The 13,026-nt window shown below is 35.7% G+C and overlaps 1 protein-coding gene across 1 annotated transcript; it reads right to left on the bottom strand.

Annotated features, from left to right (window-relative positions):
* Nucleotides 1-223: 223 nt before the first annotated feature.
* LOC138320487 (GTP-binding protein 4-like) lies at nucleotides 224-11,050 on the bottom strand. Its single transcript, XM_069263469.1, has 17 exons — nucleotides 10,935-11,050; nucleotides 10,231-10,401; nucleotides 9,935-10,038; nucleotides 9,573-9,656; nucleotides 9,000-9,153; nucleotides 8,655-8,747; nucleotides 7,138-7,287; nucleotides 5,492-5,599; nucleotides 5,022-5,111; nucleotides 4,623-4,733; nucleotides 3,593-3,667; nucleotides 3,327-3,378; nucleotides 2,984-3,084; nucleotides 2,702-2,814; nucleotides 2,156-2,303; nucleotides 1,515-1,664; nucleotides 224-616 (listed from the first exon to the last, which is right to left on the bottom strand). Exons 1-17 carry the CDS (start codon nucleotides 10,980-10,982, stop codon nucleotides 464-466), a joined length of 1,905 nt encoding a protein of 634 aa, XP_069119570.1. The 5' UTR covers nucleotides 10,983-11,050; the 3' UTR covers nucleotides 224-463.
* Between the last annotated feature and the right edge of the window lie 1,976 nt (nucleotides 11,051-13,026).

Below are 13,026 nucleotides of genomic sequence, written 5' to 3'. Positions count from 1 at the left end.
TTCAATTGACAATCAACAAGTGAGTAGCAAAATTCTAGAGCCCACTCTATGTGTTAGACTAAAGATTTTATCCTAAAAGTGAAAAATGCTTGGCTTTGCCAGAGATTCCCGAAAATAAATACCTGTACCCTTTAACTATGAACCAAAAATAACCTTAGACTATGTTTAATTATTTTAGCCATAAAGGTTAAGTAGTAATGCCAAAATAACTAAAACATAAATCCACGGTAATAAGAATTTATTGGAAGGGTAAAACCTGTCTGTTGTTACAGGTTAAGTAACAATCACATGATCATTAACTTTTTTTTTTTTTCTGTTGTCACATCCATCAAGAAAGGATACTTCTTTCTTTACCGACACTACACATACTGTTAGTATTCGGTTTGATCTCCATTGTTTGTACTATTTTAATTGATTTGTTTGTAGTATTGTATTTGCTGGTTAATCTGTACTGTCCACCATTTTAACGCCTCTGTGTTTTGCCTGTTCCTCGTTTACCAGCGTACAGATGTTTAGGCATCATGTTGAGAATCACGCGATCACCCTCACCCTTCTTCGCGTCTCTGTTACGTGGAACCTGTGCTTTTCTCGCTATCTTCTTTACCTTGGTAGCCATCTGGAGAGAAGATAAGTCATTAAATTAAAAGCTTGCACTTGTATTTATTGAGGTCATATTAACAGTCCAATAACACTACACTTCATGTTAATACATAACAGAGTTGTCTCAAATTCATTCACTGGACACCTACTCTTTATGCCTGAATAGTTTTTGTAAACAAGAGGCTCAGAGGGCCTGTATCGCTCACCTGGTTTGTAATGCCAAGTAATGTTCTAAATACAGATTCATTGTTTCTTTTCTGAAGGAATTCGAATATCTACCTCTAATATCCCTATTGGGCTCCACCCCTCCTGCCCCCAGGGGGATCAGAGCCAAAATTTATACAAGTTCTGTTCCCCTTCCCCCAAGGATGTTTGTGAATTTGGTCACAATCCATGAAGAACTCTAAGACAAGTAGCGATTTATAGGATTTACCTCTATTTCCCCTATTGGGCCCCACCCCTCCTGCCCCCGGGGATCAGAGCCAAAATTTATACAAGTTCTGTTCCCCTTCCCCCAAGGATGTTTGTGGCCCAATTTGGTTACAATCCATGCAGAACTCTAGGACAAGTAGCGATTTATAGGATTTACCTCTATTTCCCCTATTGGGCCCCACCCCTCCTGCCCCTGGGGGGTCAGAGCCAAAATTTACACAAGTTCTGTTCCCCTTTCCCCATGGATGTTTGTGGCCACATTTGGTTACAATCCATGCAGAACTCTATGACAAGTAGCGATTTAAACGAAATGTTGACGGACAAAAAGACAACGGACGCCATGCCATGACACAAGCTCACTGGCCACTTGGGCCAGATGAGCTTTAAAAAATCTTGATTGTCTACTTAATTCTTTATTGTTCATTGTAAAACCCTAACAACAAACAGCTCCATCCCCCAGCTCTGTTCACTGATATACTAACCACAACATCACGGACACCAGATCGGTCCCTCGGCATCTTTGAGCTACTGCGACTTCTAGTGGTGGAGGTCTCCATAGCGGTAGATTCACTGCGCTTCCTCTTCATGGCCTGTTTGCTGGCACTTCTTGATCTAGCTCTAGCCAGGTGAGTCTACAAGGAGATTATTACGTTACCAGATATGATGCTATACAAACACCCAGATAATACTCCTCTCACAATCTATGGGAAAGTGATCTAAATGTATATTTCCTGACCAACCTTGAAATGTACGTTTGGTAAGGAAGGGTGTCAGATAGAGTGAGGGTTTATAACCTCTTTTATTCCATTTATTTATCTTCGAACAGGGAGATTAATCAAATCGCACATGGGAATTGTCAAGTGGTCAAGGATATCTCACCCTGAGTGTAAAAATGTTGACTGGTTAACAAGACGATATCTCAGCCAGAGTGTAAAACATTGACTGGTTAATAAGACGCCTTTAAAGTGTTGCCTGGCCAATATTGTGTACTCGGGATGAGATATCACTGTCTACTTGGCAGACCAATTTTCTTCTACATGTAAGAGAGAAAAGATGAAGTTTTGTTGTGCGGAAGCATTATCAAATAATTCTGTTCTTCAGTCTGATAAGGGAGATAACTTACTCCTTCTTCCATTTCTACGCCCATATCCTCCAGGTTAGCCACCATGTCGTTTGTATCTACCTTCTTAGCTTTCTTTGGAAGACGTGGCTTATTAATGCGGCGCTTTTCTCTAGATTCAATAACCATTATCTTCCTCTTTTCTTTGATTCTGGAGAAAACATTAAAATATTTTATCTTATAATCAATGGAAATAAATCATCTTCCATTTATTTAATAAAAGATGCGAAGATGCTTTGACTTTGATCAACTGGATTAAATTTAAAAGTTTGAAAATATCATTACCAAATTATAAGATGGTGACTGTGTTAACAAGAACAAACAATATATTATATTGTAGATGAAATATGAATGGCACACAAAGGAATACTCTCAATTTATCAAAAGACAGAATCCTTGTTAAACAACCACCCATGAAATTTCAAAACGGACTGGTCTAGCTTTTAATTTAGAAGAACCGGAATGTGTCTTCAGGGCTTAATGACTAGCTTCCTCTAAAAGGACAGGTTGCTTGTTGAACAAGATTTTAACAAAAAAAGGTTGACTCACTTTTTAGCTGTGCGTCTTATGAATTTCATTTCCTCATCTTCTTCACTGCTTTCGTTGTTATAATAACCAGCCTTTTCTCGTAATTCCTCTTCTTTTTCCAAAGCATCAAGTTTCTTAAAAAAAAAAATAAAAAATAAAAACATAATTTTTTGATGAAATATGACAGATACAAATAACAGATTGTAATTGTGATAGCTACAAACAAATGCCATGAGCAAATTGGGATTCAAAACAAAATCTTTAAATTGTTAGAAGAGTTGATACTGTTTGATCTATACCAACCTCCATGATGTCTGGATCGATGAAGTCGGCAACATTATGACCTTGCCAGATCTCAGGGATCACATCGTATGCCTCTTCTTTTTTCGCTAAATCCCATGTCTCTGTGGAAGAAAAATTAACCATAGATACTCTGAAAATTTACTCTTATATCTGAATCAAATAAAATTGGAAACAAGGAAATTGAAGAACAGTGATACCTGGAATAATAAAACAGAAATAACTATGAAAACTATTAAAACTAGATATTGACTGATACTCATAATTTTCAAAGTTTCATAATGTAATATTGTGTCATAGGGTCTGATATTTCATTTACTCTCAACACAATGCCACAAACACTTACTTCTTAGATCAAGGATGTAGTCATCTCCCTGTTCCAGCTCTAAATCACGCTCCTGCAAATTCAATCAAGATTTGTATGAATAACTTTCTAGTTAAAAAAAAAACTTAATCTAGCACTTAGCTAATACAGCCCACTCAATTAGGCCTAAAACTCTGTTCATAATATTCTGGTGAATAGAATGATGATAGTGTGGTATCACAATAATTTTCCACTTGGAGGTGACAAATACGATTACATTATAGTTGTATTATGACAGCGTAACTTACCGTCTTTTTCTTGCTGCCTGTGTCCATTGCTTGTTCCTTTCTCTGGACGCCTGGTGGTATACATGGCGGCCTTTCCTGTAAACATAAAAGAGAAATCTCTGAGATATTTCCATGGCTATAACAATAGTAGAGCTAATTTAACAGTATGAAAGAGATTGAACCTTGTTATATGTAGTTGCATATTACAGTTTCCTCCATTGCGGGTAGTTATTGGTTGGAAGCATAATGTTATACTTTATAGAGAACAAACAAGAGGCCCAGAGGGCCTGTATCACTCACCTGGTTTGTAATGCCAAGTAATGTTCTGAATACAGGTTCATTGTTTCTTTTATGAAGGAATTTTAATATTAACCTCTAAATCCCCTATTAGGCCCCACCCCTCCTGCCCCCAGGGGGTCAGAGCCAAAATTTATACAAGTTCTGTTCATCTTCCCCCAAGGATGTTTATGGCCAAATTTGGTCACAATCCAAGCAAAACTCTAGGATAAGTACCGATTTATAGGATTTACCTATAATTCCCCTATTGGGCCCCGCCCCTCCTGTCCCCCGGGACCAGAGCCAAAATTTATACAAGTTCTGTTCCCCTTCCCCCAAGGATGTTTGTGGCTAATTTTGGTTACAATCCATGCAGAACTCTAGGACAAGTAGCGTTTTAAAGGATTTACCTCTATTTCCCCTATTGGGCCCCGCCCCTCCGATTTAAAGGAAATGTTGACGGACAGACGGACGGACGATGGACGCCGCGCCATGACATAAGATCACCGGCCCTTTGGGCCAGGTGAGCTAATAATTACATCACAATAGATTTCCTAACTGCATGGGAGGTTACTGTCATAGGCAAAGATGTAATTTTATGTAACTTGTAGGTGTGGTTCAAAGTTATAGAGTAGTAAAAGTTAAGCAATATTTACAATTAAACCAGTTTTAAGTACACAAGTACATGCTATCTTTTCATAGTTTAGACAAGACAGAATTTACTGATGATTATATGACTTGTAGATCCTCATCTATTGTCCTCATCTGGCTGTACCTTGTTATCTCGCTTGGCTGGCATGGCTACGTGCAGTCGGTTCATCACATCCGATACTTTCTTTAGTTTTATTTTCGTCTCTATTCTGTGAGCTAAAAGCTTTTCACATGCCTGTAGGAAAGCAAATAATTCATTAACACTTGACTTTATACTGTGGTAGACTTGCTTATATGAATGAAAACCAAAATTTCCAAAGAGGTATTCACATTTTTAGAAATAATCTAATAGAGCTCTTTACTAGCTCTTTAAAATACACAGCAATCAAAGACTTTGAGACCTACCATGATTTAGTCAGGTAAAATGTGTTCTCCAACGATGGTCTTTATGGACTTCTAGAATTCATTTCAAATGTTCCTAGTATACAATAGATTAATCAGTAAAAAGTAAGGAGTTACTCACGTCTGTTTTAACTTGCATCACTCCCTCCTCTGTTAAAGTACTCATATTTAACACCGGAATATTCTCTTCTTCAAAATCTTTAAATATTTGCTGTTAGAAAGTAGAGAACCATAATATAAGCCATTTCTTTTTTTGCCTTGTTCACTCACAGTAAAATTATAATTATTTTTCTTTATTAACATGATGTATGTATTTCATTTCTAAGCTATATAAGTTTGATAATCTATTATATTTAGTTCTTTTAATAAAAAGAGTCTATTAAAATTGGCATGATGAAGCTGGACATCAATTTATCATATAGTCAATTTTTTTTTATATCTTTGTTGCATATTTAAATGGGCAGTAAAGTCCTTATCTGAATAGCACTCAATCTTTCCACATAAAATGGAAAATTTCTATTTTATTTAATGATTTCCTTATTTTCCAGAGAAAATGTCATCATAATTTACACACATAATACATTATTTTACCTGTTTATCTTCTGGAAGATCTTCTACTTGCATAACATCAATCTTGTTAGCTACGACTATGAGAGGTTTGTTTGTAAATAGCGGTTTTATGCTGTTGAAAAGGTTACGCTGAAACAAAAGAATATTGCACCACTAACTAAAGTATAAAGTATATTAAGCTAAGCCTGTTTATCTTTAAGTCTTGTAACTTCAGATCCCATTCATTACAGCGAATAAAATTCTAGTGTGAACGATCAAACAATCATACATGTGTACCGACTACAAGCAAATTCAGCCATTGTGGATACATGTGTTGTGGAGATTGACTGGCCGTGATTGAACATACTTCGAAAGAAGACTCGCCCGATGCAATAACGATAACATAATGGATAACAGAAGAACTCAATAATAAAATGCTGCATTGATAATAAGTAAGAAATCAACCCAATATGAAAAGAATTTATTGTTTGATTTGATTGAACATTGATCTATATTAATGCTTACAAACAAATACCACGTGCGAAACGTTAGTTATAATGTCAGTGCATGTGGTCTGTCTAGACTCGGCTGCCAAATTCTCTGTAGCTCCGCCCCAACCAATCAGAATGCTTGTTAGTCGAGGTTGGCGGTTTCAAATGTTATACAAGGTATTATGCTCATTCGACAGGCGGTACATATGTTTTTATGTTTGATCATTCACACTTGAATTTTATACGCTGTAAGTAGTAATCTGATAACTAAACCATTTCAATGTCTGACTTTGTTCAGTGAAAAATAAAATTCACTTAAATCTTGTGATCAGACATGTCTTTTGGATTTAAAAGTCTAGCCTCTTAAACTTGAGGCCAGTGGGACCATTTAATAAAAATAGTTTCAGAGTAATCAAAAATTCAACACAGTTGTATATACAGTGAAAAGTGTATCAGGGACAGGGGTATAAAAAATTATTTCAAAGCACTAGCCGAGGGCTAGAAGACACTAAAATTTCAACGATCTTTGACCCAGATATTAGAATAACCATAACAAATATGGCTGCCCGTGCCTGGTCCTTTGACAACTTTTTTGTAAGAATCAAATTTTACTGATCTGATGGCTGAGATGACTTATTTGGTGGTTTGTATATTGTTTTTCTAGAATTTGTGTTGCAAATTTATACATAACTTTCACTTGAAATGCTATGCATCACTGTGATAATTGGTACCCATCTACAATCGTCAGTAAATTAGGCAACATGACTCCAGATTAAGATTTAAAGTTAGATAGGAATATTACTTAGAACTGCAATGTTTCAAAAAAGTATTTTGACTTAATTTTGATGCTTTTCATTTTATAAGTTTTTTGAAAAAAACTCACTAGCCCGGGCTAGTATGATGGGCTAGTATGGCTAAATTTTCCACTGGCCCAAGCTGAAAATTTGGTAGCTCCAGACATCAGGCTAGTGGATTTTTACACTCCTGAGGGATCTACAAAATACTTCAAATCAACAGGATTTCTGAGTGATACAAGTTCAGTTATCAAGGTTTAATCTTTGTATGAAATAAAATATAAAAACAAAGGTTCATTATTAATTTTAAGGGAGATTACTCTTACCTACACCAAAGCTTTTTATTCAAAGAATCGGTGAAGGCTTTCTATGACCTTAAGTTGATTTAGGAAATGACTTTTACCTGTTGTTCTAGTGAGTGACCACACTGTTCCGACACGTCCATGATGTACAGGACCGCGGAGCGTAGATGAGCTAGAGCTGTGATGGCCTGCATCTCGATCGTATTTCTGTCCTCCAAAGAGTGATCTAGGATACCAGGCGTATCTACTACCTGTTCAATAAGAGACACAACAATTTTCAGAGATAGAAACAGTTTCATCTACATATCACATACCTTTGTATATCTAGCAAAATCCTTCCTATTTCTTCAATCATTATACAAACAAGAACAAGAGGCCCAGAGGGCTTGTATCGTTCACCTAGTTTGTAATGCCAAGTCATGTTCTGAATACAGGTTCATTGTTCTTTCCTGAAGGAAATTGATAATTTACCTCTACTTCCCCTATTGGGCCCCTCCTGACCCCAGGGGGTCAGAGCCAAAATTTATAAAAATCCTGTACCCCTTGTCCCAAGGATGTTTTTGGCCAATTTGGGAATCAATCCTTGCTAAATTCTAGGACTAGTAGCGATTTATAGGATTTACCTCTATTTCCCCTATTGGGCCCCCTCCCTCCTGCTCCTGAGAGGTTAGCTGCAATATTTTAGCTCAAAAGACTTTTAGACAGAAAATGCTGTCGTCTTTAGAACTACAATTGGTGCCTATTACTGCTAATGGAGCAAAGTAATGGTTATGCAAACCATTATTTAAATGTTTGCATGCATTTTATTGTATTTGTTTTATATCGGTTACCTACTAGGCAATAAAACTGAACCATATAAAATATCAAATTCTCAGCGAGACATTTTATTTTACATATACACAAATGAAGACCTTTCCGCAGTGAATTTATACAGCAAGTCTACAAAGTATGAATTTGACGTTTTGTGAGCGGTACGGTAGATATTAAGAATGGTAGTTATGTTTGTTTTCGACAAAAATAATAAATAAATGCTTGTATATGCACAAAATACTTGGAAACCTACAAAAAAGTATAGAAAATTGTTCCCGAGTGATTTTTCGGAGGCACTGCTCCACTAGGGCACACAGGGACCAATTTGTACCCGGCTGAAAGGTATAGTAGGCCAGGTACGTATATTCATTCTACCGGGGGGTCAGAGCCAAAATTTATACAAGCTTGGTTACCCTTCCCCCTTGGATGTTTTTGGGCAAATTTGGTTTCAATCCATGCAGAACTCTAGGACTAGTAGCGATTTGTAGGATTTACCTCTATTTCCCCTATTCAGACACCACCCCCCCTCCTCCCCCGAGGGGTCATAGCCAAAATTTATACAAACTCCCCTTCGGCCCAGGTGAGCTAAAAATGGAATATTAAAGTTAAGAGGAAGTTCCTTCAAGTGGTGTTTACGATGTCATGTATTCAGACAGGAAACTTTCTTTGCTTTTTAGCTTTCCAAAAGTTATAGTTCAAAATTATTTTCATAAATTTCACAAATCCTTTTGAAGTAGGAAGAAAGTTGCTGAAACATGTTTTATATGATAAATGTGTACATTTCCATGTCATCATTGCTCATACATACCTGCCAGCGTAGGTACTTGTAATCTGTATGACCTACAAACAGGGACTTGGTTGTGAAGGCGTAAGGCTGCACTTCTACATCTGCCCGAGTGATCTGTAAGTAAGAAATATTCAACAATATTTGATCTAAAAATCTGTATTAGAATCTGACTATTCAGAAAACGCATCTTGGCCTGCATTGATTTTTTTCGTCTTTTTTTCTTTCAGATGTTGGTTCTGTATGTGTATTACAACAGCTCTGACCACATGTGGGTTTTATTGGTGACAAGAAGGAAGGGATGAGCAATATGTCTTTAAGAAAGATATAATACAGATAAAGGATTGCTTGTTGACAATATAGACTTACCTTGTTGATGAAGCTGGATTTCCCCACATTGGGGAAGCCACAGATGAGTAGTGTTCGTGTGTTGGGGTCTATAGAGGGCAGACGAGACAGATGTTGCCGTACCTGCTCCAGGTACTCTAGACTCTGTTTCTGTCGCTTCATCACCGTACACATCCTGGCAATCAAATACAATGTACAAAATCAATTTGTTTCCATTTCATTTTGTGATTATCTTTCAAAACCTGTATATCAGCTTTCTAGGACAAATTTTTATTGTCAATCACTGTGGTAATACAGAGGTTTCTAGATCCCGAAACGACGTGGGTAAAGTACAATTTACCATCAATTAGTGCCACCATCTGGTGATTATAAAGTCATCATTTGAAATGAGATTCGTGACAGAATCACCAGAAGGTGGGACTAATCAATTGTAAGTAGATTTTACCCACATCGTTTTGGAAACTCGAAACCCCTGCATTGTCATAGATCACAACTTAATATTAAATTATTAATCTATTAGTTTATCAAATTTAGGGTTATCACTTCCATAATGTTTTACTTCGTCAAATGTCTATGCAGTTTTTAATTACTTACCTTCCCAATGCTGCTTTTTTCAGTTGTTTACATCTGTACAAGGAGTCCCCGTATTTGAGGAGTCGATAGTAGTCTTTAGCCACACTGTAATGTAGAAATAATAAACCTAGTACCAAAACTCCAGATAATTTTTGGAGGGGTGGATATTTTAATGAGAGGGGGTACAACTCCTGACTTCATATCAAATAATAGAATAATGAACTACCAATGGAAATTAGGTATTTCCCCATTCAATTATATGTATAAGCTTTACATTTCATGAAAACATTCAATAACTTGTCATATGGAGTTATGGACTGAGACTGATGATATTTTAAGTGTCTCCTAATATCAGTGTAAATTATTGGTATGTAGAATATTACTTGTCAATAAGGTGACGAGCAGTGTTGATTTGACCGAGAGCAAGTTTGTAATGATCCTTGTCATAGAGAACATTCATCAGGTCAGCATAGAATGGGTGGACATCCTGAAGAAAAAATAACAACATTATTAATTCATTTCCTTCTATCAATAAGCATTTTAACTTAAATTGATCCACCAGACTAGAACAGTTTTTTTATGATGTTATCTCTTCAGAAAGCAATGTCAAATCTAAGTCCCAAACTAACTTCATTCTTTTGGAGAAAATGTGGTAGATTTATAATTAACTGATACTTACTTCAAGTTTAGGAAACTCTTGAATAATCTGTGTAAACTTGTCGTGAAATGTTTGAGAAGCAAACTTGATTTTTCTCATGTAAAATGTCCTAATTCTGGAGATCTTGTAGTGTTTGTGCACAACGGTTGGCGTTTTTCGTTGGGTTTTGGATAAAACAATATCAACGAAATCCTGCAAAAAACAAAATAAGGTATAAATGATGCACTCCAGGTAATCTTCTTTGTCAAGAAGGTCTGGTTATACAGAAAGAAGAAAGGACCAGTATCAACATCGTAATAGGTTTTTAAAACAATCAAAACTAATAATGTTTTTTATAAAATCTAAATTGGCCAGAGACTGTGATCTTTTAGAATTAATTGCTGTTAGATATTACTGTACATTAGATTGAAGACAGTTCGATAACTTACTATGGCTGTTACATGTCTAACGTTATCACATTTTAATGTTGTGATAACGTAGCCTTACAGAGAGACCTTGCCGGAGACAGCTAGTAGCTACATATGTACATAATATATGAGTATGAAATGAGACACGGGCGAATTTGCCAAAATAATTAGGTGACAGTCGATACAGATCAGAACAGTTTTAAATCCCCATCCCTGTTGCTCAATAAACACGTCTTTTACAGTCATGAGCTCCATCTAACAGCTTTTTCATTTGATAAAGTTGAATCACAAGACAAATATAAGATAAGATATACATACCTTTGCCGGTGGTACAACCGTTATTTTCTTAAAATTATAGTGAGCCATCTTGACTGATGGTGAAATTATCGGCTCACATGTGGAAAGGAAGTCGTGGTTATTGATACGGAGCCACGAAAATCCTCGATTGTGATTGGCTGTAATTATATTGTACAATATAAAGGTGTCACGCCACCATTATTTTTCCATGTTTTTCGCACGAAAGAAAAAGGGAAAATATTTCATTTTGTTTTATTTTATTTTTGTAAATTAGGTATTTATTACATTTCTAAGTCGTTTTAAACAGAAAAATACATTGAGATGAGGGTTTTACCATCTGAAAAAACCACAAACCAATAATTAGTTAGCCAAGAATATGGTAGGCCATATCAAATTGGTCTGAAATGCATGGCCCTTTAAAAATTATTTTATTAGCAAAATAATGTTAAAGCTACATTCATGTACACTTCGCTTATATTAGACTAAATTACAATTCAAAACGAACTTGATATTTTCCCGCATAACCACCCTTTTCTAAAAAAAACAATAAAACAATAAATTAAATGTGAATTCACATAAACTGGGTCGTCTTGTGTTTCACGTCCAGTAATGGGCTGAAAATCATCATATCAACTTCTTGCGGCAAAAAAGCGACATGAATATTCAATTTTTTCAAACGTATAATATAATAACAAATATTCTGGAAATTTGTAACTTCATCTTAGGTCATCAATTGTATATACCTGTACATGCCAAATCCATGAAAAAAGTTATATACTGATATCAAAATATATGTTTTAAAAGTTTGTTTCGGAACAGTAACAGGATCGTGGGCGTGGACTTTTAAAAAGCTTTGTATTTGAGAAGAAACATATAGCCCTATACATATGTACGTACAATGCATACATTTGATTCACACATACATGTATTCTATTTGATGTATCAAACATATACACTGGGATCGGACACAAGTTGTCCACCATATTTTAAGACCCTCTTCCAATACAATTTGATAAATACAAAATAATAATAAATACACAAACAAGATGTCAATATAAATGTACAATTTGAATAGGGAGAGATAGATTGGAGATGGAAGGAGTGGAGGTAGAAAACAGACACAGTAAGATATACAGATAGGTGGGGAGAGGTGGTGGTGTGGGGGGGGGGGGGTGGAGTTTCGTTTACATTTTTTGAAATATTTCATTTACTAATGACAATACTCTCCGATGCTGACAGCATACATATAAGATTTAACACGTTTTGTACGCTTCCTGCTGTTTCATACATACATCTAATAAATGCTTGTATTTGCAGCAAAATCTGTGAAGGATGATCTTTAATCAATTCTTTAAGAGCCTATCACCGTAGCTAAAAAAGCGAGAGTACACAATTAATTATTTAAGATATTTTATCATAATTCAATTTTGCTGGTAACGAGCATTTTCATTGGTTTAAAAATTACTTATTACAAGCCCCAAGTCTCATAAACGTCCATGCCAGCCCATAAAGGAAAGAAATGGCGCCGCCGTTTGTAGCGTCGCTTCGGATTGGCTGAGATAACGGCGTAATTATTTCATAGACGAAAGAGTCCCAAAATGAATTTTGAATATTGAAGAGATTATATTCAGTAAATTGAATTATAAGGATTGATTTGAATAGATTTGTTTAATGTTATGGAGATATAACACAACAATCTGAGTGTACTCTCATCGCGGTTTATTTAGAGCAGAGATTTAAATAGTATAATTATATTTATTAAGCCTCTGTTTAGAATGCACCCAGATGTTTGTTTTCATTTCTCCATAACATAAAAAAATCGTTTCACGTTAATCCTTAAGTATAAAAATGATAACAGGCAGCAAGGATTTAATAGTAATACTTATAAATCCATGCAGGCAGTGACCTACATGTACATGTAATGATATTATTCCTTTCCTGCTTCCAGTATACCATTTAGACAACTTGTATATCGATAACTATGATTTCTGTATTAAACACTTGCAAATATATATCTACAGTACAAGCGCACATACACGTACATCCTTTATAATTACGTTGTTTAATACTTCACGCTTTCTAAGAAAACGTAAATGCACTTACAGTTGCCGGT

The sequence above is a fragment of the Argopecten irradians genome, chromosome 4 (assembly GCF_041381155.1).
Source record: "Argopecten irradians isolate NY chromosome 4, Ai_NY, whole genome shotgun sequence".
NCBI classification, from domain to species: domain Eukaryota; kingdom Metazoa; phylum Mollusca; class Bivalvia; order Pectinida; family Pectinidae; genus Argopecten; species Argopecten irradians.
This window is presented reverse-complemented; position numbering and strand designations above follow the sequence as displayed.

Bases quoted from the DNA above. Each gene is read 5' to 3' on its own strand.
- LOC138320487 (XM_069263469.1), bottom strand. From the start codon at position 10,982: ATGGCTCACTATAATTTTAAGAAAATAACGGTTGTACCACCGGCAAAG. The intron at 10,402-10,934 runs GTATGTATATCT...TGTTTTTTGCAG, and splicing joins CGGTTGTACCACCGGCAAAG to GATTTCGTTGATATTGTTTT. The intron at 5,600-7,137 runs GTAAAAGTCATT...CTTTTGTTTCAG, and splicing joins GTCACTCACTAGAACAACAG to CGTAACCTTTTCAACAGCAT.